This window comes from Mustela erminea, chromosome 6 (assembly GCF_009829155.1).
Source record: "Mustela erminea isolate mMusErm1 chromosome 6, mMusErm1.Pri, whole genome shotgun sequence".
In the NCBI taxonomy this organism is placed as follows: domain Eukaryota; kingdom Metazoa; phylum Chordata; class Mammalia; order Carnivora; family Mustelidae; genus Mustela; species Mustela erminea.
The window spans coordinates 42,792,729-42,820,560 of record NC_045619.1 but is presented as its reverse complement, the minus strand read 5'-3'; the positions used below and the strand labels follow the sequence as shown (position 1 = coordinate 42,820,560).

Below are 27,832 nucleotides of genomic sequence, written 5' to 3'. Positions count from 1 at the left end.
ACAAATGTATATTTGACTTACTTGAGAGAATCCAAAGCTATCTGATCAATATTAGTGATCCGAAGTATAAGTAATGTGTTCTCTTTTATGCTCTCTGGAAGGCTGGAATGATCAGAACTCAAAAATGTCAAGTTTGCACCCTAAAGAAATTAACAGATGAATTCTTTAAACTAGAAAGTATAGAAAGAGTAAAATACAACTAACACTAATTTTAAAAATTCGATTCTGATTATATTTGATATGGTATACTTTCATACTGATTAAAAAAAAGTATATTTAGAGAATATTTAGAAACCACACAGGCTTCAGCTAATAATATTGAAAAATAAAGGAAATAATTTCCCAATCAATCTCTCTATTACAATGATCTTAGATTTAATAATTGATGTGAAAAAAATAAGAACTCCAATTTTTTATGAGTCAGAGGAAGAAAGGACAAGTTATTTTAATTGAAATTATGACATCCCTGGGGCACCTGGGCGGCTCAGTCAGTTAAGCGTCTGCCTTCCGCTGGGGTCATGATCCCAGGGTCCTGGGGTCGAGCCCTGCATGAGGCTCCCTGCTCAGTGGGGAGCCTGCTTCTCCTTCTCCCTCTGCCTGTTCATGCTCTCTCTTGCTCACTCTCTCTCTCAAATAAATAAAATCTTGTGGGGGGGGGAAGAAATCATGACACCTCTAAGTTCAGAAATAGAACTCCTGATTCACAGAAAGATGCAGAGCAAATCGATGACCTAATAGATTCATCACCCTCTTACACCTGGTCTTTTGACAACAACCATCACAGAAATGTAAAACTAACTATAACCAAGTTGGAACAGCAAGGTATTGGTGAACACATGCCTATTAAAAAATCCCTAATCCAAAGTTAGAAAGTTATTCTTTTAATTTCTGAGCTGCTCAAATAAATACGGTCAAATAGGGACAAACGCAAACTCTAAATAAGGGGCTGAATTACCTCTCTTGAAAATAAGGGAAGAGATTTCCTTCCTCTCCTTTTTTCCTGGAGCATTTACTTTAAAAAATTGTAATAACAGTACTCTCTCCATTCTTTAAAATGTGTGTCAATTCTCTTGAAATGACTACATTACGTGATTAAGGAGACTATGTGAGAGGTGTAGCAGGGTACTGCCTGGGAGCGTATGTACGTGTGCACCGCCGTGTGTGTTAGCTGCATCGAAGAGCTCTGAGTCAGTCCAAAGCAACAGGTGCACGCTTGGTAGTGAACCTGTGGGTGCAGTTTGACGCATGAGTGTCTGTGGGCTCACGCGCATGTGTAGAGGAGTATTATCTTAATAGCTAGCACTAAAATTTCTTGCAGGGAGTATCGGAGAAACACTGTGGTGGGGCATACAGAAGTGAAAAGAGAAGTTCCAGAGTAACAGCTGGAAGGCCGACAAGAACTGCCCCCCACCTCCACAAAAAAAGAAAAATAAGCCAAGTATTTCTGCATAAAGAAATGGAAGATTGTGGGAAAACCAAGAGATGGGAAGAAAATAGGAGAGGAGGACCTATACCACCGGAAATGTTTAAGGGACATATTTTTAAAAATAAGAATGTCTAATAATAAATTATAAGCTGCTTACTCTGCTGCAGTATAAACCTCCCTCTATATTCCCTTCAAAATGTCTGCCACACAAAGGCTCATATGTATGGTGTTGGAGGGCGGGGGTCCCTCCCTTCTTCTTCCCTATTTTTCTTCCTTCATCCTCCCATTCCATTCTCTATCCCTCCTCCCCTCACCCCTCCACCTCATTCTTTCTTGGAAATCATAAAAGGAAGCAGAGTTCTACACTGGGTTCAAGTAACATAGAACAGGTTAGTTAAGAATAAGTCATAAACTGTACTAAAATTTTCGAGCAGCAGTTCAGAGCTGGAGGTAACTTTGACGTTGGGATGGACACTAAACATTCTGTGTACAGGTATGTGAAATGGGATTTGGAGCTGATTTTCTCTAGCTCTCAAGGGGCAGGCCAGAGCGACATCTGTCTCGTATACTTAATGCAAGTTTAAGATGTCAAGTTCTTACTCAGCCCCACTCCTCATGTAGCCAGTCACAACATATCTTGATTCTCCCTCCTGAAGAATTTATTTACTTTTTTTAAAAGATGTTATTTATTATTTATTTGACAGACAGAGATCACAAGTAGGCAGAGAGGCAGGCAGAGAGAGAGGAAGGGAAGCAGGCTCCCTGCTGAGCAGAGAGCCCGATGCGGGGCTCAATTGCAAGACCCTGGGATCATGACCTGAGCTGAAGGCAAAGGCTCTAACCCACTGAGCCACGCAGGCAACCCCCTCCTGAAGACTTTAAATTTTTTTTCTAATTAGCTTCATAGCCACAGCCACTTGCCTACTTTAGGTTGCTATAACCTCCTTCCTAATTAATAGAGTTCAATCCAATCTGGTTCTTTGTTTTAGTCTTCAACCCACTCCCCATCTTGTAACCAGAGAGATCGTTCTTTCTAAATCACAAACCTGATAATGTCAGCTTCCCTCAGTCCATCCACCTCTCATCTTCCAATAACTCCCCAATACGTTTTAGATGACTCTTTAATATAAGGCTACTCTTAATAAGCTCTGACTCATCTCTTTCTTTTTTTTTTTAAGATTTTATTTATTCATGAGAGAGAGAGAGAGAGAACACAGGCAGGGGGATGGGCAGAGGCAGAGAAAGAAGCAGGCTCCCTGCTGAGCAGGAAACCCCATATGGAACTCAATCCCAGGACTGTGGAATCGTGACCTGAGCAGAAGGCAGACATTTAACCAACTGAGCCACCCAGGCGTCCGAACTCTGACTCATTTCTTGCCAACTCTGACCTTGAACTAAAGTTCGGCCAGACTGAACGACTTCCAAGTCTCCACGAGCTCTTCCACGCTTCTGTTCTTTCAGTGAGCTATCTCCTCCCTCTGGAAGTCTTTTCCTATCCTCTCTTGCCTACCTATCCCAGCCTATGCCTACGCCTTTTCTAGATCAGTATTAGGTGGCACTGTCTCCAGGAAGCTTTCTTCAACCCAACAAAACTGAATCATTACCCCCTTTGGTCTGGCCCTCCTACTTGACTATATTTCCCATTGGACGGTAAGCTCCCTGCAAGTAGGGAATTGATTTAACTTAGTCACTGTTCTATCTCCAATGCTTGGCCTATGAGTAGATATTTGTTACATGGATGGTCACTGTGGATAGTGCTAAATTTTATTGATGAGATAATGTGAACATAATAATTTAAGAGCACTACACAAATTGTAATATTACCTATGATCAACCCCTTCGAGGGAATCCTTATTCTACATCACAAGTCAGGAGTTGTGTGAGGTGTGGAAATCACAAGGCGGAGACACTAACTATCAGATATGTGACAGCTCCAGAGGCCAAGTATCTCTCCATATAGAGAAGAACATGCATCTACAGGAGATAAGCCTGCATGATGTGGACCATTACTCCCAGGACTATTGAAATAGCCAATTACCCAGTGGTACGGCCTTGTCAGGCCTTCAAAAGTACCAAGAGACAAGCCCTCCCTAACTTATACTGCAGAATTGTGAGGGAGGGGTAGAGTGTTGCAAGGAATTAATGTCATATGCTTACATTCAGACCACTGAAATCTGGACCTGGGAGGCAGAACCTCCTGGGGAAAGATCAACCATTAGCCCTGCTCTATAAGGAGTAGAGATCATAAATTGAAAACTAGAAACCCTGTTCTTTCTACCCCCCAACACCATCCCACAAAATTCAGCATCTGGCATTAAAACCTTTTCATACATACACACTTCACTTACAATATAAAAATCGCCAAGTTGGTATTGTGTTCCTTTTCTTCGTCCACACTGATGACTATAAATGTTTTTTTGAATAAAAGGAAGCACACTTGTTCTAGAAGTTAAATAACAAAAATGTCAAGTTATTCAGCTTCTCTCAGAAGTAATCATCTTGAGAGTTGTAGCAATGTTTTAGGGCATACCTATTTTTCCCAAATTGCCGATATTCATAAATTGTTAGGGACTGGTCATGAGCAAAAAAGAACCCAACCAGCTCCCTGCAGGCATCATGTCCATTTCTAGAAAAACAGAGTGATATTAAAGATTTTCAAATAAGGGTCATTTTCAAATTAAATAATAAACCAGCATTGTGTATACCAAAGAACAGCACAACTCCCTTCGATATGTGGCAATGAGCGGGGGTTATGGGAAGCTACAGGGAAACAGGGCATGGCTTGCTGAAGTGTCAGTTTAAGTAAGATCTGGATGGAGGAAAAGGCTTTACCTTACAGTGATAGGATACAGATATATTACAATAGATTAATATTTTGGCATAGACTTTTAAGATAGAGTGAAAGACCTTTAAAAATGCTGACCTTGCAAAAAGCCACTGAAGGATAGATACTTATCTTTGTCAAAGAAAGTTTAAAATCACTGAACAAACTTGATAACTTCTAAAAACATACATCACCTTTAATATACATAAAGAACATCAGTATTGTGTATGATTGGAAGTTTGTAACACAGAGATAACAGATTTGAGAATCATCTTCCTTTTCACTCTCCTGCACCTATTAATAATCTATTAATTTAAGCCTTTAAAAGAAAACCAAAGAAAGCACCTTACATAAAGGTTAGTTTTTAAATCCTTTACCGTCTTCTAGTAAATACTACATATCTTTAAAAAAGTCACTTCTAAGTTTCTTTTTGAAAGCCATTTTAAAATCACTTTTTAGATAACTTCGAATTAAAATGTCTTATTTATAGATTCATAGTTCCTATAATTGTTGTAACATATTAGTATATATTTCTAAAAACATTCATTCTAAATTCACATTTTGCATTTAAATGTGACAAACTTAACCAATCTCATTATTGTTACTTCTTTTTGAAGAGAATACTGTTTTATAATCATAGGATTAAAAGTTTAATAAAATCACAATTACCTTGATATGATCCTACCATCAAATTGTACTTTATGAGAAAGCATATTTTCAGTTAATGTGGAATGGGTTCTTATCCTGTTAAGAAATACATTTGTCAATAATGAGTTTAAAGTTTCCCATACTGGATATTGACGTAAATGATAAAGTACAAAAGAGGTTATGTGGATATGTTGAAATAGACAGAATGAAGATGAAGTTATAAACCTCTTTCTTTTTTAGAGTGCTAGCTAACTGAAGCAGAATCAGAGGGAAAAAAAACCCTGAGATACAGTGTATAATACCCACGTAACTTTTGTGTTGGGATGTATGGTATCAAAGTGCTACACAAGTAAACAGCACACTTGTAGCGGGTCCTGTTACAGTGCTACCAGGCAGCCATTTCTAACCCTGTTCTCCTTTGCCCTCCTCCAATCATCTAATCTGCTTTTCTAGCCTCTTTCCATTAGAGGTGACTAAGGGACAAAGTTCTGCCAATAGTCTTCAAGGGAAGACTTTCTTTTGTCCTGATAAAAGAGTGGCACGGGAATAGTTCTTGACTGTGAACATGGCAGGGATATGATGCTCAGAGCCACTGTGGCCATCAGGCAACCCACGTCAGAAAGGCCAATAAGATCTTGAGGAAGACAGCTCAGAGCTGTGTCATCACTGAACCACTGAACTAAAACCAATGCTACCTCCAGGCAGCTGGTTTTACAGGAAAACAAATCCCGACTTGTTTAAGTCACTATCACTCAAGTTTTCAGTCATGGGGAGCTGAAAACACGCCTTACCAATATAACAGAATGGTGGAAAAGGCACTAGATGAGGTTCTAGCCTCGAATAAGTCTAGCTATAAAGACCTCAGATCAGCTGTGCAATCTTTATGGCCTTCAGATGGCACTGAATGATCTCACAGAGATTGCCAGTCCTAAAATTCTGTTTAATAATATGAAGTAAGACCCAAATGTCCACACTTCAGCATCCTATTACTAGGAAACTCCTTTATAATAAGAAATCTGAAGAACTGCCGATGTATCTTTACGTTCCTTCCCAAATAATTTTATGGCACTTCAATAAAGCTGCAGGTATAATGAAACTGTAATAACGTAAATAGTAAGTAAGTGTGTGGGTCATTGGGATCTTGAAAAGCAATACCTCCAAAATCAAGGTCTCTGAAAAATAAGCAAGATACAGACAACAAGAGCCTGTGGACCAAAGGAGTCTGTGAACACAGAGGGGAGCCATGAGAGACTTGTCTTCTCAACTCAATTTAATCCATTAGTATTAATGTATTTATTGAATGCTCACTAAATGCCTGAGAAAACTTTAAATGCCAAGAAAATAACAGCAATAATAACAGCTACCATTTATTAAGAACTCCCTAGACACTAGTCATTATTGAAATCACTTAAATGCATGTTGGTTCACACAATGCTTGCAGTAACTCCATGAAGTAAGTACTATTATCCCATCTTACAAATAAATTTTACAGAGTCATATAATTAGAGCACGACAGAGCCCAATTTTGCTCATAACCATTACGTTATATTGCTTCTCAAAGGTGAATAGAATTCAATTTACCAGTGATAGGTTGAAGTAATAGCTTCAAGGAGCCTACAGTCTCCTTGAAAAGATAAAAGAAGTAAAGAAGACATTTATATTATAAATGGAAAGCTCTGTGTGAGTGTTTTGGGTATCCAGTAAGTAGTATCAAACACTTCTCTCTACCGCAGCTTTCAACCAATACGAGAACAAGAATCAGACAAGATAAAGACCAAAATATGAATTTTACTGCTCCTGGTGGGAATGCTAATTTGCAGCAACCACTTTGAAAACCATTTGGCAGTATTTTTTAAAGCTGAACATATGCATACTAAATGGTTCAGCGATTCTACTTCTAAGTATGTCCTGAGCAGAAATGAGTACATGTGTTCACCAAAAAACATGCACCAAAGTTCATGGAAGCATCATTCTTTTTTTTTCCCCCCCTTAAGATTTTATTTATTTATTTATTTGACAGACAGAGATCACAAATAGGTAGAGAGGCAGGCAGAGAGAGAGAGAGGAGGAAGCAGGCTCCCTGCCAAGCAGAGAGAGCAGAGAGCCTGATGCAGGGCTCGATCTCAGTACCCCAGGATCGTGACCTAAGCCGAAGGCAGAGGCTTTAATCCACTGAGCCACCCAGGTGCCCCTCATGGAAGCATCATTCTTAAAAGGCCAAATGTTCATCAACTTCTGTGAATAAACTGTTGTATATTTATACCATGAAATACTGTACGACAATGAGGATAAAAGACAAAGACAAATAATAGGGATAAACTCATAAACATGTTGAAAGACGTCAGATACCTAGCGTCCAAATTTTGTGATGTGATTTCAGTAAGTTTATAACAAGGCAGTTACCATCCATGCTATCAGGACAGAAGGGCTAAGCTGGTGTGGTAGAGGAAGTGGACAGTAAGTGGGAGGCAGCACAGGGAAGTCGTTGAGGTACTAGTAATGCTCTATTTCTTGATCCAGGGACTAGGTATGTGAGTATCATTCAGTTTGTGGACATACCTATGCTGTACACTTAAAATGTGTACACTTTGTGAACATATATTTTATTTCAGTAAAAGCTTACTTTAAAAAGAGACATTTAGATGCGTTAGCTAAACGATAACAGTCTAGAGTTGTTCATATCCTACACCTCAAGACATGTAAATATGTTACAATTACATGGTACAGTAAAAGGAACTTTGCATATGTAATTCAAGACCTTGAGATGAGATTATCTGGAATTATCCAGCTGGATTCAAATCAATTGCGAGGGTCTTTATGAGAAGAAAGCAGAGGGATATGTTGACTATAGAGGAAGAACGTCAGAGGGGTGCCTGGGTGGTTCAGTAGTTAAGTGTCTAGCTTTGGCTCAGGTCATGATCACAAGATCCTAGGAGAGAGCCCTGTGATGGGCTCCCTGCTCAGTGGAGGGTTTGCTTCTCCCTCTGCCTGCCGTTCCCCCTGCTTATGCTCTCTCTCTTCTCTCTCACTCTGTCTGACAAATAAATAAATAAAATCTTTAACAAAAAAAAAAAAAATGAGGGGCTTAGTGAGAGTGGGTTTCCATTCACTGAGAAAGTTGAAGAAGTTGGACAACCAGTAATCAAATATGTTACAGAAGTGATTCAAGATTTTAGTAGAAATTTGGCTCCAGTGACCTTTAAAGTCCCATCATCTCTGAAATACCCCTGATTCTTCCTCTGCTCATGCTTTCGCTCTCCCATTCCCTCTCAAATAAATAAATAAAATCTTTAAAAAAAAAAAAAAAAAGGATCAGAGTGATAAAACACAGCTGTTGCTGGGTTTGAACACGCAGGGAGGGGCCATGAGCCAAGGAATAAAAAAAGCCTCTAGAAGTTGAAAGAGGCAAGGAAATAGATTCTCCCCTGAGGCCTCCAGAAGGAATGCAGCCTTATGAACACCTTGATTTTAGGCATCTGACCTCCAGAACTGTAAGAGAATAAATTTGTGTTGTTTTAAATATTGTTTGTGGTAATTTGTTACAGCAACCATAGGAAATTGATACACGATATCTTTGAATATTTAAAGATATGGAAATAGTTTTCCAGAAAACAAGAATGAGACAAAAAAAATAACAGTTCTAAGAACTTTTTGGCATTTACAGCAGTCTGAAAACATGAAAGAATTGCTGCAGAAACTGGTCGATTGTCTATGTCTTTTAATGCTGAGGCTAGCCATCAACTGCCAGTAAAGTTGTTGAGAAATTTAGGGGGACTGCACTCAAAAACTGTGAAAGTCCAAAGATTTTATAAGTTACAAAGTAAAAGGCAAAATAATAATAATAACTTGTAAGCAATAATAATTTTGAATACATGATTGGATTCAGTACGTATAATTGTCTCAGTTACTATATCTGTATTTTCACATACATTATCTCCTAGGTCATAACTGTTATTCCTAAATTACTAACAAAAAAGCTAGAGGGTAAAGTTTACCCTATGACTTCAAGTGGCAAAACTGGAATCTGAACTCCAAAAACTCCACTTTCCTTTATATAGAAAAAAAAAAAAAAGAGCCAAAAATCTCTTTTCAGTTAGACATAAAAGTACATTTTTTAAAAATTCATGTATAACATAGTGTATCTTCATTTGATATAAGTAAAACTTTCTTACTTAGTTTCATGTAGTGTTCTTTTCCTAAACCGAAGAGGTGCAGTCTTTGAATCTGGAAAGGTAGGAGTGCTTTCTGGTCTCTCAGTGGGTAGGTTTTGTTCTGGATCACTGATTACAGCCCTATATAGGAGAACACAAAATCTGAGAATTCAGTATGATAATGCACTACTCTAGCATTCACATATTTATAGGCAACTGGAAAAGCTCATCCACAAATACGAATTCACACTACTGTCAGAATTACACATTTTCCAGATACTGAATGAATACATTTAACAAATAAAAAATACTGGCCACAAAAAAGTGAATATTCCTATCAAACTCTTTTTCTGTAAGTGTTATCTAAAGATAGATCGAAATTTTTGAGGGAACTCTGAGCTCCATGTCTCTCTCTTATTATTCTTTAAACAAATAGACACTGTGCTGGTGACTCCTGAATGAAGACATGAAGCAAAGTAGGTAAGCAACCATACAGATTTCTAGGGGGAGAGCATTCCAAGCAGTGGGGAAAACATATGTAGAGCACCTAACACAGGAGTGAACCTGGTATGTTACAGAACAGGAAGGAAGCTGAATGGCTGGAGCCGAACAGCCAAGGAGAGAAGTAGGAAAAGCAGTCCAAGTTCTAATGGTGGACAGATGATGTAGGGCTTGGGTAAGCTATATTATTGACCATAATTTTTAGCACTCCTGATCCAAATCCTTGCCATGGCCTCATTATAGGTGTGCAGTACCAACTTCCCATGCTCTCGTTTTGAGCTTAGCCATTTGACTTGCTTTGCCCAATTGTATATAGCTGGATGGTTCTACTGATGGCAACTAGACTAACTCATGTAAGTGTGGGTTGGCTGGGGATCTGCTCATCTAGCACAATCTTGACTAAGTGGCCCAGCTGCAGTTGCAGAGTCATGTTCTTCTTTAGGTCAGTGGGGTAACCAGGCTGTGTTCTTCTCACAAATACGGCAAAAGCTCAAAAGGTAAGTGGAAACATATAAGGCTTCTTAAGGCCTAAGCTCAGAATGGAGACCACTGTTTTGTTCATATATAACTGGCCAAATTAAAAAGCAAGAGCCAATTGGCTAAGCCTAGCCTGGACAGTTGATCTGAAGATACACAAGTTCTGTTTATTCACTGTAGTTTTAAGCTACTAGGTTTTGTCATAATACATAACCAATACACAGATTTTACTCTAAGATGGGAAATTACTGGAGGGTTTGATCTGCCTCACTTTTTAATAGACGTACTCTGGCCACTGGGTTAAGAATAGAGCAATGAAGGGCAAGTGCAAACACAATGAGTCCAGTTAGAAAGTGACTGAAATAATCCAGGAGAAAGAAGATGATGTTGTGAACAGGGATGAGGGCAGCAGAAGGAGTAAATTTATTTTGATGGTAGAACTGAGAGTGACTGCTGAAACTGAATACGGGATTTGAGAAAAAGAGAGGCATCAAAAGCATCACCAAGATTTTAGGTCTGAAAAATCTAAAGAATGGATCTACGTTGGAGGAAAATCAAAGAGGATTTGGTCATGGGAGAAGGAGTGAAAGAACTTCCAGGAGCCCAGATTGGCAAACGTGATGTTGGTACCTCAAATCAAGGAAGCATCAATGTATGAATGCTTTTTTTTTTTTTTAAGATTTTATTTATTTATTTGACAGAGAGAGATCACAAGTAGGCAGAAAGGCAGGCAGAGAGAGAGAGAGGGAAGCAGGCTCCCTGCTGAGCTGAGAGCCCAATGTGGGGCTTGATCCCAAAACCCTGGGATCATGACCTGAGCCAAAGGCAGAGGCTTTAACCCACCGAGCCACCCAGGTGTCCCTGAATGCTTTTTAAAGGCATGATACTAGATGAGATCACTTAGAAAGTCAATGTAGAAAAGTCTAAGAATGGACCCCAGTGTACTCCCACATAATGAAAAGGAACCAGGAGTAGAGATTGACAAGGAGCAGAAGGAGGAAAACCAGCTAAGTGTTGTGTGTAGGAAGCCAATGGGAAAAAAGAAAGTACTTCAAAGAGGAGAAAGTTTTCAATAAGAGAGAGAGATACTGCTGATGGGTCAAGTAAATGAGAACGGAGAAATCACCTTTAGTTGGGCAATGTGGATGCCACGATGAGTTATCTTATAAGGACATACTGCAGTGGCACGGTGAGGGTAAAAATATCAACAAAATGAGTTCAAGGAATAACAGAAGAGGAACATTAAAGATTGTAAGTATAATTAATTATTTCAAGACAGTTGCTGAAAGACATGCATGTAGAATACCTTTCTGCCACCTAAATAATTTTTTTCACAGCTAACCATAAGTCTTACTTCTTCCTTAAAGACTTTCTAGACTATTCCAGCCTTTCTCTGAAATCCTACAATATTTACATATTATCATGCAATTTTTAGCACAGCAGGTAATTATCCTTTTCCCAGTTTCCTAAAAGTTATGAGACTTCAGATTAAGTTTTAAATTTTTAACAGTCCCACAGTTCCCAAACTGTGCACCACGTCACTCCAGGATGCCACAGGGAACTCACAGGGACTATGTGGTATATTTTTAATTTTTGAGGGCAATACAGTGACATCTGGTATTTGTTGGAGACTACATAACTATTAGCTTAAAGTAATTCACAGTTTCACCAAGATATCATGCTACACTCTTTCAGTGAGGTTAAATGTTTGCTGGACCAATTTTTCTACAGTTGCCATGATGAACAGCAAGTGCCATGTGGAACTGAAAGTGAAGTGACAGCATCCTCAACAATTCTAAGGTTGGAGAGATTGTGCCATGCCCCAGAAGGTGCATACAAGCAACTGTGGCTATTTAAGAATGAAGTAAAAATATTTTTCTTTTAATCTAGGCATATTATTTTTTTGAAATGGCCATTAAGTTGTCATGAAGTAAATTCTTAAGTTATTTAGAGAAAAATACTTAACAAAGATAACCATTGGGTCTTTCCACTGGCCAAGGAATGCTGTAAAAACCCATCTCTACAATATTGTGAGTGTAGTGAACAGAGAACGTGTGGGAACCTTGGAGTTAGCCACCTGTTGATTGACAAAAGATTAAAAAAAAAATGTAATGAAAACTTTCTGAATGGTTTCTTTCACTCATTACTACTAACTCTCACCTAGATAAGTGGTCTATCATCACTTGCTCTGCCACAGTCTGCTTCTTCCTCTGTGCAGCCACCATTTCCTGAGAAGAGAAAATTTTAAAAATTTCATTATCCATAAAACAGAACAACACTGTAGTTAACACAAGGACCCTAAAATATACTTAAATTTCCAACTTTCTTCTTAAATAGAGATTACTATATCATCATTAATAAAAACAAATTCCAATTATTTAATCAGAAAATACAATGATTTATTTCCTAAAAATAATGCACTTCAATTTCAGTAGAAATCATCAGAGATTTCCATGCACTGCCTCTGAATTTCATGAAGCCAGAACAGAGGAGGAGGAGACCGTGATATCCCCTCCCTGACAGATGCCTTGTAAGAGGCACTTTTACGTGCTCCAAGAAGAATACCAACAGTGACAAAAAAAGAGTTTGTTCTAAAATTGTTCATAGGAGATGAAGCAAAAATTGGATTGGAATCCTTCAACCCTTTATCAAAAACTAAAAATAAAAATCTTTCAAAAGCCTCCCATCATTAAAAGGATAATATTTTCTATGCATAATATCCATTGATCAACTTTTCTCAATTACTGGTTTGATTAAATTATCTTCACACTGGTTTTTGCTTTTCCAACTCATTTGAAAATAATCTTAATACATTTTAGGTTATATCAAATTGAAATATTAGTAATCATTTAATTCCAATTAGATCGTAATGTAACTATATTTACTAAAATGTTTCTTTTGAAGAGTAAATAAAAGATGTTAAAAAATTAAATGGTCAAAATAAAGCTTGCTCTGTTTTTACATTGTAAATTACTGTCATCTCCATTGATCACTCCAGTAAATGAAATCAAGTACAATAATGTAGCGTATGATAGAGGCTTTATAACCTTAAGGACAGCACTCTTCAAAATGGACACAACATTCAAGTAAGAATGACTAAAGGCGTATCATAGAAACTCCTAAGAAACCTGGAAATTTGGGTGCAATTATTTAAATGTTAGTCTGTAATTGAATTTGGCTTTTCTGAAGGTGGGGGTGGTTAGCAGAAATTAAGATACAGTTTACACATCCAAACATGCCCCATATAAATATAGTTCACGTCATTTAACATATAACTCCATCTGATGTTGTCTAAGCTCATGACAATTTATAACATTTTTTGTTTAGTAATAAATTTAAAACAGCAATTAAAAAGTTAAAAAGCACATGGTAACTTACAGGCACAGCAAAGTGTGTTTTATGTCTAAGGGTGATGAAGGTGAACACTGACTAAAATATGAAATTATATACAGAAAAGTTCAGCCAGAACATAGATGTAAAACCCAGAAGCTACCAGAAGAGGTGAGATTAATGAATAGAGAGCCCATGCAGAAAGCCCACCTTAAGGGTTGACATTTATGGTGGCTTACTGCAGGAAAGGTTAGAACCACCCTCAGGAACATTGATTTTGAGGTCTGTGCAAACATAAAGCAGATTAGAAACAGAAGTCACACTAACACAAAGAATCTAATAATGTTGAAAAATGACAACAAACTAGAAGAGATAGATATGAAAACCAAAGTTTCACTACTTCTGGTGTTCAATTAAGTAGTTAAAAATTAAAGTAAAAAGTTTCCACCTAGATTTAAAAAATTAATCAGGACTAATTTCAAATGCATTGAAAGTTTACTCACATAAACATGTCCTTGAGGAAAAAAAAAAGATAAATATGTGCTACCACAATAAAGGGAAATACTTGATGCTGAATTTAGTGAATGAAAGTGATAGTAAGTACAAGAAATCCACTAACACCCAGCTGGCTTTGGATGACACCAAGAACATTACCCAATGGGCCTTAAGTATCAATAACATCCATTTCAAGTATATATTCAGGGACATATCAAAATAAGCCTTATTTGGGAGACAATTTTGCCTTATAAAGTAGCTTTTAAAATTTTAGTGTAATCCTGGTAATATTCCTTATTCTATTAAACTTAAATATCTAAATAATAATAGACATAGAAAACAATGTTTATGTTGTTGCAGTACAAAAACTAGAACAAATTAGCAACTTGAGTTATCCACAGAAAACCAGTCCATGATCCAGATACTGACTACACATTGCTGTCAACTGAGAACATATTAATTCTGGATGACTGTAATCCAAATAAAATATATATTGACTTTCCTCTCGGTGATATTGATAATATAGCCATCTAAAACCATAATGCTTTATTATTATTGGCTATCTAAACCAAGGTTTCCCAACTTTTGAACCACTACACACTGGCATTTCAACAATCCATTACAAATATGTCTAAGATCTTAATCATCTGGGGATGTCTGGGGTGAGCAGTGGACTCCAACTTGAAGCAGTTTGGTCTGATTGCTCCAGGATGCTATAGAAATGTAATTTTCTATTTGTACCCGATCTGGCCTAAGTGATACTCATCCAAAAATCTAGTTGATTTTGTAAAATACACAATTTAAAGCTAATATTAAGAATCTAGAGTATTGCTTTCCTTTTTCTAAGGAAAAAAAACTTAATTCTTCCTCTTTCCCTTAATTTGCTGAAGTTTCCCTAGTTTTATTAGCTTATCACTTTCAAAAAATAACTGTTACTTTAGGGGTAGGGGTGATGTTAAATAAACCCACTGACAAAAATAGCAGCCAATTAACATTTAATAGTATAAACTAAATTTTTATAAACTCTCAAAGATTCAAGACTATTTCTCCACAGTAAATATACCAAACATCAACCTTTGGAAAAATGAGGACTCAATTTACACATTAGTGAATATCCACCGCAGTCCAAATTCAATTGTTGCAATTATTTATTCAATTTAAGTCTACAGAATCTTTGAGGGTAAATTATCCTAATGGCTTAACAAGTAAGTAAAGATCCGGTTAACTTACAGCATCAGATTTTTTCATACTACTTTGTGCATTGTAAGGGATGTCTGCGTAGCCATGTTGTAAGAGGGCTTTCTTATCCAGAGTGGTAAGACCACCCACGATGGATTCTTCACCTTGAATACACTGTAAGTGAAAGCAACAAATGAATTCTTGAGAGTTTATACTTAGTTCACATATTTAGCATATTTGTTTTTAACAAAATAGTGTATTAAATAACCTCTGAACACTTCAATAGTGTACAACAATGTATACATAACAAATACATAACACCTAACAAGTTATTTGTGTATAACAGTACAGGCTCTGATAATCAGATTGTCTATTTGAAGGCAGTTCTTCCACCTTCTAGCTAGATGACTGTACTATGCCTCAGTTTACCCATGATAATGGGAATTAAAAGGGGAATTAATAATAGTAACTACTTCACACACACACACACACAGATGAAATGTCCAACACTTATAAAAGTATCTGACATATAATAAGCATTAGATAAAAAGGTAGCAACAATCATAACTATTATTGCCCATTTGAGTCTTTGTAAAGATAATAAAAATGGGCATGTTCACTCCTTTGTAAAATGAAATTCAGAGGTACTAAGAGATGGATGTATCCTTTGAGGTAAAGGATCCTTTGAGATCCTAAAGATAAACACAAAAATTTTCTCTGAATATAAGGTGTACTTACATTCTTTTAACAACAACAAAAATGCCCTGGCAGGATAGTAACTGCTAAAAACTTAATGGATTTCAAGAGTTTTTCCTCCAGGGTTTATTCTTACTTTAGAGCTTTCTTAAAAGGTCACATTCCATATTCATACTCTACTCTGTCTTCCTGACCTTTGATTGCTTCATGAAATCTTATTATACATTTGTTTATGAATTGTTGCCTGCCTCTACTGCTATAAGCTCCATGAGGGAAGGAACCTTGTCTGTCATTTTTATTACAAAATAGCTGATCCCAGAACAGGACCACACATAGTGAGCACTAGATAAATACTCATTCAACAAGCAAATAATGCATCTTGTATAAGTTTTAACTATTGAGGGGCACTTGCGTAGCTCAGTTGGTTAAGAGTCTGCCTTTGACTCAGGTTATGATCCCAGAGTCCTGGGATCGAGCCCCACTTCGGGCTCCCTGCCCAACAGGGAGCCTGCTTCTCTCTGTCCCGCTCACTCTGCTTGTGCTCTCTCTGTCTCTGTCAAATAAGAAATAAAATCTTTTTTAAAAAAATGTATTAACTTTGGGAAATCAATTTATGAAGATACTTTATAATTTTATTTATCTACCTCCTAATATATTTTTTCCTAAATAATTTTTTATTTTAACAGTCACCAAAAAATGTTTAGCATTATATGAGGTAAATTAAGCAGATTAATTAATCCTTAGATTAATTAAAACCTTTGAGTCCTCCTCCATCATCCCTTTCTCCTAAGCCTACGACCAATCCATCAGCAAATATTCTCAGCAAATACTCTCAGATATTCAAAACCTTTCCAGAGTCTGGCTTCTCATCATGACCACTTCTTATCCAAGTCTGCTGCCTGGGTCCAAGCCATCATCTTCATTCTTCATGTGGATTATTGTGATTATTATTATTATTATATTATAATTAATAATTATAATTATTATATTATATTATATTATATTATTATTAACAGATATGTTTAAGTACAAGCAAAGGTCTGCACTATGTTCTGGTTGGAAGACGCTTTCAAAAGATTTTTATTTTGTTTCAGGTTAAACAATGACATTTCCACTCAGTATGTCAGATTTAATCTCCCCAACTCAGACTTCCTTTTGGTCTTCCCGACACTTCCAATTTCTCAGGCCAAAAACCTCTGAGTCCTCTTCCATCATCCCTTTCTCCTAAGCCTACGACCAATCCATCAGCAAATATTCTCAGCAAATACTCTCAAATATTCAAAACCTTTCCAGAGTCTGGCTTCTCATCATGACCACTTCTTATCCAAGTCTGATGCTTGGGTCCAAGCCATCATCTTCATTCTTCATGTGGATTATTGTGACAGCCTCCTCAAATATCTTTCTGCTTCCAACTTCATCCTATTCTCTGTAAAACCCATCCTCATGTAGCAAAGGAGCTTTCTGACTCAGAGGAAAAGGCAAGGTGCTCATGTCGTCTACAATGTAGTCTACATGTAGATCTTGCAGGTCCGCCTCCCAGCACCACTCTTAACTCTCTCTCCATCTCTCCCTTGCTCTTCCTCCTCTGACCGCACTGTCGTCCTTGGTATTTCTTAAATACTCCATGCCCTCTTCTACTTCATGACACTTTAGAGTTTATCCTGAGTGGCTTGTGCATTACCCTGTTCAGATGTGAGCTGAAATGCTACCTAATGGTAAAGATCTTTCCTGGGGAACCTGTACAAATTGCAATTCCAACTTAGGCCCTGGTCTTCCCAGTGCCCTTCCATCCATAGCATTTATCACCACCCATCAGACTAAATGGTTTGTGTCACTGATTCATTCATTCATTCATTCATTTTTTTTCTCGCTAAGCCCTTCCATTATGACATATACTCTGTGAGGGCAAAAATATTTGCCTGTTTTATTCACTGACTTAGTATTTTCTATAAAATTAAAGTTTCATGATTTTCATGTTTTATTTAAAGATGTTTCATTATTTAAAATATAAATTTACATTTTAGGTAAGAATTTGACAATAAGAGATTCATTGGCTTTTTATACTAAATGGATGGAAAACTCAACAAAGGAAATTTGCCATTCAGACAAGTGTGGGGAACTTTTACTTTACAGTTTGATTGATTATCTGTTGAGTGATATATCAGCTTGACTAGTTGGGAGTTACAGCCTTTGGTTATTGTCCTAGATCCTAAATATTTTTAACTTTAGCTTTTTAATTACTAAAAAGAATCAATTTTCATGTTGTTCCCTGCTTTGTAGAGGGTCTTAAATTTCTTATATAAGGGAGCAATTCTATTTCCAAAGATTACTATTCCAGTATTAACTAATGTAATTGTAATAGGATTTACTAATAGCCCATTTATACAGCAGTTTTGATTTTCATATGGTATATATCTAAAAAGACATCAAATAAGTTGCTTGAACCCGTTAAGTACAAAATTATTATGTATGGAAACCAGGGCCTTTTTGTAAAGCTATCAAGACATATGAAGTAATAATTATTATACATTTTAAAATCTACATATGTAGATGTTTAAAAACCAAGTAAAACATAATTTTTCCAGAAGAAAACGTGAATCTGCTGGCTTCTATAAAACCCTTTATTCATACAATAAAGTAGTCACCAATCACAATCACATAGTAAGCTTCACAAGCAATATTTGTTCCTCCCTTAACCAAAAACAAACAAATACCTTCATTTGAAACTGTGTCCAAGGAAACCAGTTTTACTTTAAAAAACGAAAGCGCCTGCGTGGCTTAGTCAGTTAATCATCCAACTCTTGATTCCCAGCTGGGTCATGATCTCAGGATTGTGAGATCAAGCCTCTCATCTTGTTCCTCACTGAATGTGGAAAATACTTCAGATTCTCTGTCTCTATCTCTGCCCCACCATCTGCCCACGAATCTCTCCCCACTCCCCGCCCCTCACCTGTGTGTGCATACATGCACACTCTCACTTAAAGAAAAATACTTTAAACCACTTTGCGGAAGCAAATAAAATATGAGCTTAGAGAAATCGTCGTTCTATTTTTCCCAACATTATGACAGTGACTTAAATATCACATGATAGATCCTACAGCTATCTGGCCAAATGCTAAAGGGCTATGAAATTATTATCCTGCCTGGTATTACAGACATCAGATTATTATACTTGTGTGCATCTGTTTGGATCTGGGAAATCTGTCTTAACATAAAAGAGACCAAATAATCCCATAACTTTTGTTACTCCTTCCACTGAACACCATGTGATAGAGTTAGTTCAGGATGGTTCATACATAGATTAAATAAAACAGCTCATATGCCATAACTACTTATAAGTTAATCAGTTCTTTTTACCTATTAAAAAAAAAGTTAAGTAAATACAACCAGCAAACTTCCCTGAAAATACATTATTCTTACAAAAAAATTCATTAAATAATTATATTGAACTATTTTCCCTCTTTATGACCAGTGGTATCACAAATATGTTTCTAAACCTTTCACTCTATAATTCAAAGGTGACCTTTCCTATATGCTTATGAAAAGCCATTAAATTTATTATAGTGAGTTTGCTCTTACATTCATGATGAATTTATACCTAATTAACATTAAGTAAAAGCATAATTTTAGAAATTCATGTTAAAAAATATCTCTCAACAAGAGCCAGAAGACAATCATGGAGTGACAATAGTTTTGGAATAAAACAGGATCACTGAAACATCTGAAATCACTTTTCTACTTTAAAATTTAGACTGTGAGACAAACAGAGTTCAAGATAGCTACATGAAAAACAGCTTTTTAATACTGCCTTATTTTCAATCCCAAGTCAAATGGAAAACTCCTTACACAGAGAAGATAACTAGGTCATATGGCTAGAGTTTTCACATTTGAAAATATAATAATAAACTTTTAGAGTTGTTGTTAAGAATAAACTAGTTAGGGTGCCTGGGTGGCTCAACCATTTAAGTGTCTGCCTTTGGTTCAGGTCATGATCCCAGAGTCCTAGGATCTAGTCCAGAGAATCCAGGCTCCTCACTCAGCAGGGAGCCTGTTTCTCCCTCTATCTGTTGCTCCCCCAGCTTGTGCTCTCTCTCACTTTCTCTCTTTCTGACAAATAAATAAATAAAATCTTTAAAAAAAAAAAAAAGAAGAAGAAAAAGAAGAAGAAACTAGTTAATGCAAGCAGAATATTTAAAATAACAGTCCCCAGCACACAGAAATAAATGATAGCTACTATACTTACTATGATTAACAGCAAAACATACAAGACAAAAAGATTTCTATAATACATATAATTTTTTAAAATTTCATCAGAACGTGGGGTGCCTAGGTGGCTCAGTGGGTTAAAGCCTCTGCCTTCAGCAGGGTCCTGGGATCAAGCCCCACATCGGGCTCTCTGCTTGGCAGGGAAACTGCTTCCTCCTCTCTCTCTCTGCCTGCCTCTCTGCCTACTTGTGATCGCTGTCTGTCAAATAAATTAATTAAAAAATCTTAAAAAAAAAATAAAATGTCATCAGAACTTTATAAAGTCTCATACATTACCTTGTCATCTATCTTTTTTCTTGGAGATTGTTGTGTGATCTTTGATTTTGTCTTTTCTGCATTTCTCTGACTATACTGTTTATATCCCTCTTTCATTTCAGTTTCATATTGCTGATATTTTAGTTTATATTTGCTTGTTGGTGCTGGCAAGTTTTCAGGTATTATGTCTTGCTCCTAGATATAAAAATAAAAAAGTATGTTATCTCTCAGAAAAATCAAAATAATTATTAATTTTCCTTATTAACATTTAATAGGTTTATCATTTATCTTAACATGTATGCCTAAGAAATAGATCATTATGATCTATGTGCTAAACAGAACTGATATTTATTTATTTTCTTTTTAATTTATTTGACTGAGAGAGAGAGCATAAGCAGGGGGAACAGCAGAGTGAGAGGGAGAAACAGGCTCTCCACTGAGCAGGAAAATATCTGTACTTTCCATTCAATTTTGCTATGAACCTAAAACCATTCTAAAAAGTAGTTCATTTTAAAAAGAAAGAAAGAAAGAAAGAAAGAAAGAAAGAAAGAAAGAAAGAAAGAAAGAAAGAAAGAAAGAAAGGATACAAAGATATGTGGCTTTTAAAAAAAAAAAAAAGATTTTATTGATTTGAGACAAGAGTGAGCATGCTCACGAGTCCGGGGGAGGGGTAAAGGGAGAGGAAAAATAGGCTTCCTGCTCAGCAGGAAGCACTACCCAGGGCTCAATCCCAGGACCCCAGGATCTTGACTTAAACCCAAGGCAAATGCTTAACTGACTGAGTCACCCAGACACCCCCAGAGGTGATATTTAAAACATTTAGCTGGTAAAGCGTCACTGAGCAATCAAAGCAGATGGAATTGCTCAGAATGGGCAGTGGCCTTAAAAAGCAGGAAGCCTGCACCTGGTTTCCCTACTAAAGATCAGTCCTCGTTCTAAAATAATTTGGGAAGACAAAAATTAACTTTTCTTTCTTAGGAGTTTTAGAGAAGGCTTCTATTCCTGCCCCAGAAAAACATTTCTTCCAGAATACTTAAGGAATTAGAGATCAAGAACACTAAGTGCTGGTTGTCATTTGTAGAATTTCAGATATATCACATTCTGGTAGTATTTGGTTCCCTACCACATTCCCATGGGAGTAAGATAACAAAGCCAATGGATAAGTGAAATCTGAAAAGAGTACTAAGCAAACGCAATGACATATATATTGGCCCAAAGGCGGATAGCCACACCAAAGGAGGATGAAGCCAGCATGCCCCTTGAAAACTGTTGATAATATCTAAGCCTAACCTAGAGGAGAAAATGAAGTTTCAGGGTGAAAACTGTAGCATGATACAGACTAGGGTGCAATTTACCCAAAATTAGACCAAGGAGAGCATGAATAGAACCAGCTAAGGGTGCCTGGGTGGTTCAATTGGTTAAGCCTCTGAGTCTTGATTCCCACTCAGGTCATGATCTCAGGGTCTTGAGATCAAGCCCTGCATCAGGCTCTGTGCTAGGCGTGAAGCCTGCTTAGGAGTCTCTCTCCCTCTCCCTCTGTCCCTCCCTTGCACCCCATGCACACACACTTTCTGTCTCTCAAACACACACACACATACACACACACACACACACACAAACACACACAAACACATTTAAAAAAATAGAACCAGCTATAGAAGAAAGACTAACAAAGACAGAAAAGCAAGCCCTCCTCGTAGAATACTGATCAGAACTTGTGTTCATATCACGGAATAAAATACTAAATATTTTTTGAAGTGTAAATATTGTCCCAAGGATATAGTTTGGAATAAGTATAGTTACTTATAGTTACTCCATAGCATACCAGTAGCTCAAAGCATAAGTTAATTTCCAAAGACAAATCTTATGAAAAACCATTAAATTTATTATAGTGAGTTTGTTCCTATATTCATGATGAATTTATACCTAATTAGCATTAAATAAAAGCATAACTTCAGCAATTCATGATGTTAAAAAAAAATCTCTCAACAAGAGCCAGAAGACAATCACAGAGTGACGACAGTTTTGGAATAAAACAGGGTCACTGAAACATCTGAAATCACTTTTCTACTTTAAAATTTAGACTGTGAAGCAAAAAGAGTTCAAAACAACTATATCAATAATAGCAAAAATCAAAAGACAAAATCAAGCAAGATCTAATCTAATAATGTACCATATTTTTTAAATTCCTGGATTTCCTATTAAGATAAACCTGTACTTTACTAATTGAATAAGACATTTTTAAAATACTATTCCTATGTGAAAAAAATGTAAAACGAAGTAGAATTATTTCACCAACATGATTGTTTGGGATCTTAATATATAAAATACTTAAACTGGACAAAACATGGACTGAACATAATGAAATTTCTGGACTAAATACAGTGCTTAAATGCCCATTATAATTCTGAAAGTTGGTAGTAAGAAATAAATACTAACCAGTTCATTTAGATGATTTTGGGTATGTGATATCTGACATGGTGTGACCCAACTAAGAGCAGAAGATGAATTTGGTGGGTTAAAATGAATATGTGCAGTATTAAGTGGAATATGTGAAAAATCATCCTAAAATAAAATTAAAGAATACTTATTACACACTACATGCAATACTGTGTTCAAATGTTTATTATAGTAAATAAATACCAGGTAAAAATTACCTCTTCATCAGAGTCAACGAGGCTTCCCAAATCAAGTCGTGGAACCCTGAAAGAAATAATCTATACGCATCCCATAACTTTTTAAAATGAGGCTTTAATAGTTGCAAATCGTATACACTACAGCTTATATAAAAAGGTACACTAAGGATGCCTGGGTGGCTTAGTCGGTTAAGCATCTGCCTTCCGTTCAGGTCATGATTCCAGGATCCTGGAATCGAGTCCCAGATCAGGCTCCTTGCTGAGTGGGGAGCCTGCAGATTCCCTGTCTCCCTTTGCTTGCCCCTCTGCTTGTGCATGCTCTTTCTCTCTCTCTCTCTCTCTCTCTTTCTGATAAATAAATAAATAAAATCTTAAAATAAATAAAAAGGTACACTAAAGCCAAAGGTGTGCTGTACCTACCAGCTGTGAAAGGCTTTTGTTAAATACTCAGCAGTTTTTGTGCTGTTTGTTAACAAAGCATTATTAAAAATAAAATTATAAAAAATTAAAAATAAATAAGTTATATTAAAAACAAAGGTAATAAATACTCAAATTCATCACTTCCTAATGACTCTACCATATTTCACTATTGTCTATGTTCTAGAGGTTATGTACATGTATGATATTTGTATGGTAATATAATGGTATGTCTCTCTTTCCAAGTCATGCTCAGTGATACTATACACATAGCTTGAAATCAGCCACAGTGGGTCATTTACTCAAAAACTAGCAAATGCTATGAATTAGGAGTTGATTTATTATTTTTTGCTCTCTTAGACTTAAAACAGTCATGGAGAAAACATTAATCGTTCAGATTAAACTTAAAACTGTATCGGATCTGTAACTGTCACATGGTGGGTAACAAAAAACTGAAGAAATATTGTCCCAGGATCCTAAACTATTACAGACGTCAACAAATAGATCACTCACATCACTTTACAATAAATTTAAAAAATCAACCAACTTTCACATTGGAATTACACTAGTTCACAGACTGAAACCGTCAGATGGCTACAGATACCAGAATTCAGCAAGAAACAAAGAAAGCATTCTGTGAGGATCAATTGGCTATGTGGAATTTATAAAAAAGAGTTTATACATTTTGTTAGTATTTGTAAATTGCTTACCATATGTCCTCTGTATCAGTAAATTTATAACCAACTTAAAATATACTTGTTTATTCATAATTAACAAGTAAAATTTAAAATAAACTTATAACACACTTTCAGGAAACCAGCTGTTAAATATCTACCAGCACATAATTGATTGTCAATACATACTGAGTATCTTGCATCAAGAACTTGTACGTACCTCATACCCTGATTCTTTGGCTAGATGAGCACACAGGTATCTGTTATGTAGAACCAAGTGAAATGGCTGATACTTGCCATTTTTCATCGATAAAAATGCTAATTTCAGATGGCCAAGCCTAACAAAGAACTAGGATTTTACCTTCTATTTTCTAATAAGTGCTGTAGTATAAAATACTTGAAAGGATATAAAAGTCATAGCCTTTCAAATCGTAAAAGTCAAAAATGTAAAATATAAAACATGAATTAATGCAGTCTAGTCCGCATATAAAGTCATTTAAAAGAAGACTGGTAAAATTGTCATATCCATCAAGATAAGATCAAAGCCACAGATATTTCCCATTAAATTCATTTTGGCCATCCCAGTTATCAAATTCAAAATTCCACACATTTCTTAATAAATTTCTAAATAAATTCATTTAACTGAATTTTCCAAATACAACAGGAGTTAAACTTTTTCAGGAAAATGTAAGAATATTAAATAAAATACAAAAAAGAGAAGTATTATATTACCCTCAATCCTATTAACCTACTTTAATTTTGGCATGGCAATTTTCAGGCTATCCATATCCACATCAATTTTTCTATGGTTCACAATCATAACTACATATCAATGTATGGTATCTGAGAATTTGCTTTCTTTTTTTACTTGTTAATATAGTATAAATATTTGCCCATTTAACAGCTCAAGTGTGAAGAACTGTGACTTACACAGGTAGACTAGGATTCTGGATTGCCCATGATCTTGGAGTCTGTCCTTGCTTTAATTAAAAAAAGAAAAGATCAGTACATATATACCCTTTATTTATACTTTAAAAGATAAGCAATGAGTCAATGCAAGAAAGCTGATTACCATTTTCTCAGTAAATGCCACGTAAGAAATATTTATTAAGCCTCTCACTACTGTGCTTGAGACATAGGATGATAAGCAACACAGATCATCTTTATCCTCAGGGTGCTGTCGGCTGGGGAAGACATTCACTCAAACAATAATGTGGAAAAAAAAAAATGTGCTATGCCAGAGTAACTACATATAGCATTTTACCCAACAAGTCTAGGAAATTGAGGAAGCATTTTCAAAAACAAAAAAAAAAAAGGAACCTTTAAATGGAACTCCGAAGGATGAGTAGGAGTTAGCCAGATTAAGACAGAGGGAAGAAAATTGCTTTAGCCCGGAGGAACAACTCATCCTGCACTGGCCCACACCCAGGAGTTAGCAGCTAGAAAGGGCTGAAATGGGGAGTGTGAGAAAGTAATGGTGGTCATAGCTGTTACAGAATACAAGTCAAAGACCTTGGACCGTGTCCTAAAGGTAATGAGAGAACTGCAGGATTTAAGCAAAGAAATGACAAATATATACATATACATTTGTAGATGTTCAGTCTCACTTCCAAAAAATTGTGCAAAGATATGAAAATTATAGTGAGCTCAGATACCATACAATAAATATATATATAAGTCATAGAAAAACTTCAAGTTAATAAGGCCACTAAACAATTCATGCATCAACACTTCTGTCTTACTTCTGAAATGTTGTCTAACTAGTCATTTCTGTTGTACTGATAGCAAGTACAGAAATTACGTTCAAGATTGAGCTTCATCATTCTAACTGATCATAAAAGAGAAAACAAATTCAATTCAGTATGAGCTTTAATATATGGCATTAGTTTAAATATTATCCCAATAAAAAGTTAAAAATGTAGAAATGTAAAATCATGAAATGATCAGTTAATTGGAATATATATATTAATTGGACCCTTGAGCAATGCTGAGGTTAAGGGTGCCAGCTACCTCCTCCATATAGTCAAAAATCCACTTATAAATTTTAGCTCCCCCAAAACTTTAACTACTATTAGCCTACTGTTGACTGGTAACATAAACAGTCAATTGACACATATTTTGTATGTTATATGTACTATATACTGCATTCTTACAGTACAGTACGCTAGAGAAAGTAAATGTTAAGAAAATCATAAGGAAGAGAAAAGACATTTGCAGTACTATACTGTATTTATTTTTAAAAATCTACATATAAGTGGACCTGTGTAGTTCAAACCTGAGTTGTTTGGGGCACCAAGGTTCCCCAAAGATTTTCTTAATTGTATTTGGGAAACATCAGGGTAGACTAGGAAGAAAATCTAAATAGAATATAACTATAGTTGTCATAGTCATGGTCATCACCATGATCATCTCCCAGAAAATGTTTTAACAGACTTAAAGACAGTCTTGAAGTCACAGACCTACCTATTTCAGAATGACAGTTACCTTTCTTAGCTAATTCCAACAAAACTAGCCAATTCAGAAGAAAAATAAATTATAGCTTATAAATCCCTGGGCCAGAGGTCAGAAAACTATGGCTTAGTTCTGTTTTTGTAAATAAAGTTTTATTGGAACACAACTATTTATTTATTTATTTATGAAATGTCTATGTGTTCTCATTACAACAGCTGAGTTAAGTGGTTGCAACAGAAACAACAGCCAATAAAGCCAAAAATATCTACTAGCTGCCCCTTTATTTAAAAAGTATGGAGCACCTGGGTGGCTCAGACAGCTAAGTGTCTACCTGCTGCTCAGGTCATGATCTCAGGGTCCTGGGATCAAGCCCCACATCAGGCTCCCTGCTCAGTGGAGCATCTGCTTCTCTCTCTTCTGCTACTCCTCCCCCTTTCTCTCTCCTTCTAATAAATAAATAAATAAATAATATATTTTTTTTTAAATGGCAAGGAAATACTTATCACTTTTATGTATTTCTAAACTAAAATTTATATATACCCAGTTCTGTGGAGGGATCAGGGACAAAGCAGCTATAACTTTGTACTTAATCAATGATATATATACACACAGTGGTGATATTATGAAGGTTATGAAGAATAAAAGTCTTAATGATAGAAGCTCTAATTCTCTTTCTACCTAGCTAATACAAAATGTATACTAATATTCTCTTCTTTCTACTATCCCTATTTCTTTTATTTTTGCAGATATACATAGATAATTTTTAAACGAGAATATGAAAACAATAATAATGTGCTTGATTATTTAAAATAAAACTAATTCAAGTAATGACCCACTTTCAAATAATGATTATCTTCAGTTTTGGCCACTCAATTCTTCAAATCCAGAAAATATGGATCCTAAATATTTGTGAGTATAAGTTGTCATAAAAACATGAAGAAAAGAGTCAAAAAATTATTTAATTAATCATCCTATGAGAGGAAAATTATATAGCACACGTACTTGCAGCAGCTTCTTTCTTCCAGAGAACGGCTGAGTTTGATTTGTAAGAGAAGCAGCAATTCCTTTAACCTCGAAATCCATTCAAGTTTACGTCTGCACTATACTTGGAAAAAGGTAAAAACATACAAAATGATAACTCTTACTCTAATTTTAAATAAGTCATACAAACTCCATAACACTACTTCATGGAAAGAAATCATGTGGTTAATCATTGTTGCTTCTTTCACCAAAATCAACTTTTTGTGGGGCAATTACATTATGTGGGACAACACTTAGGAGGCAAATGCTAGTCTGAATAGATTTCTCTGAAGCTGTCCATGTCCTAATCACTGGACCCTGTGAATACGTTTACATTACATGACAAAGAGGATTCTTCAGATGTGATTTACGTAAAGTATTTTGAG

The 27,832-nt window shown here is 36.0% G+C and overlaps 1 protein-coding gene across 24 annotated transcripts in view; it reads right to left on the bottom strand.

Annotated features, from left to right (window-relative positions):
• The window catches only part of CAPS2 (calcyphosine 2), a 175,236-nt gene that overhangs the window by 23,324 nt on the left and 124,080 nt on the right, over positions 1 to 27,832 (bottom strand). For 6 of the 24 annotated variants that reach the window (XM_032346963.1, XM_032346968.1, XM_032346969.1 and 3 more), the window contains 12 exons: positions 27,429 to 27,526; positions 24,906 to 24,955; positions 22,906 to 22,951; positions 22,688 to 22,813; positions 20,270 to 20,443; positions 15,083 to 15,205; positions 12,188 to 12,255; positions 9,071 to 9,190; positions 4,920 to 4,994; positions 3,957 to 4,052; positions 3,775 to 3,868; positions 22 to 140 (listed from right to left, as the gene is read on the bottom strand). In XM_032346963.1, coding sequence (XP_032202854.1) covers positions 22 to 140; positions 3,775 to 3,868; positions 3,957 to 4,052; positions 4,920 to 4,994; positions 9,071 to 9,190; positions 12,188 to 12,255; positions 15,083 to 15,205; positions 20,270 to 20,443; positions 22,688 to 22,813; positions 22,906 to 22,951; positions 24,906 to 24,955; positions 27,429 to 27,509 — 1,172 coding nt within the window. In that variant the 5' untranslated portion in view covers positions 27,510 to 27,526. Of the gene's footprint in view, positions 1 to 21; positions 141 to 3,774; positions 3,869 to 3,956; positions 4,053 to 4,919; positions 4,995 to 9,070; positions 9,191 to 12,187; positions 12,256 to 15,082; positions 15,206 to 20,269; positions 20,444 to 22,687; positions 22,814 to 22,905; positions 22,952 to 24,905; positions 24,956 to 27,428; positions 27,532 to 27,832 lie in introns of all 24 variants that reach the window. The other 18 variants (XM_032346967.1, XM_032346966.1, XM_032346964.1 and 15 more) reach the window with 10 other exon arrangements.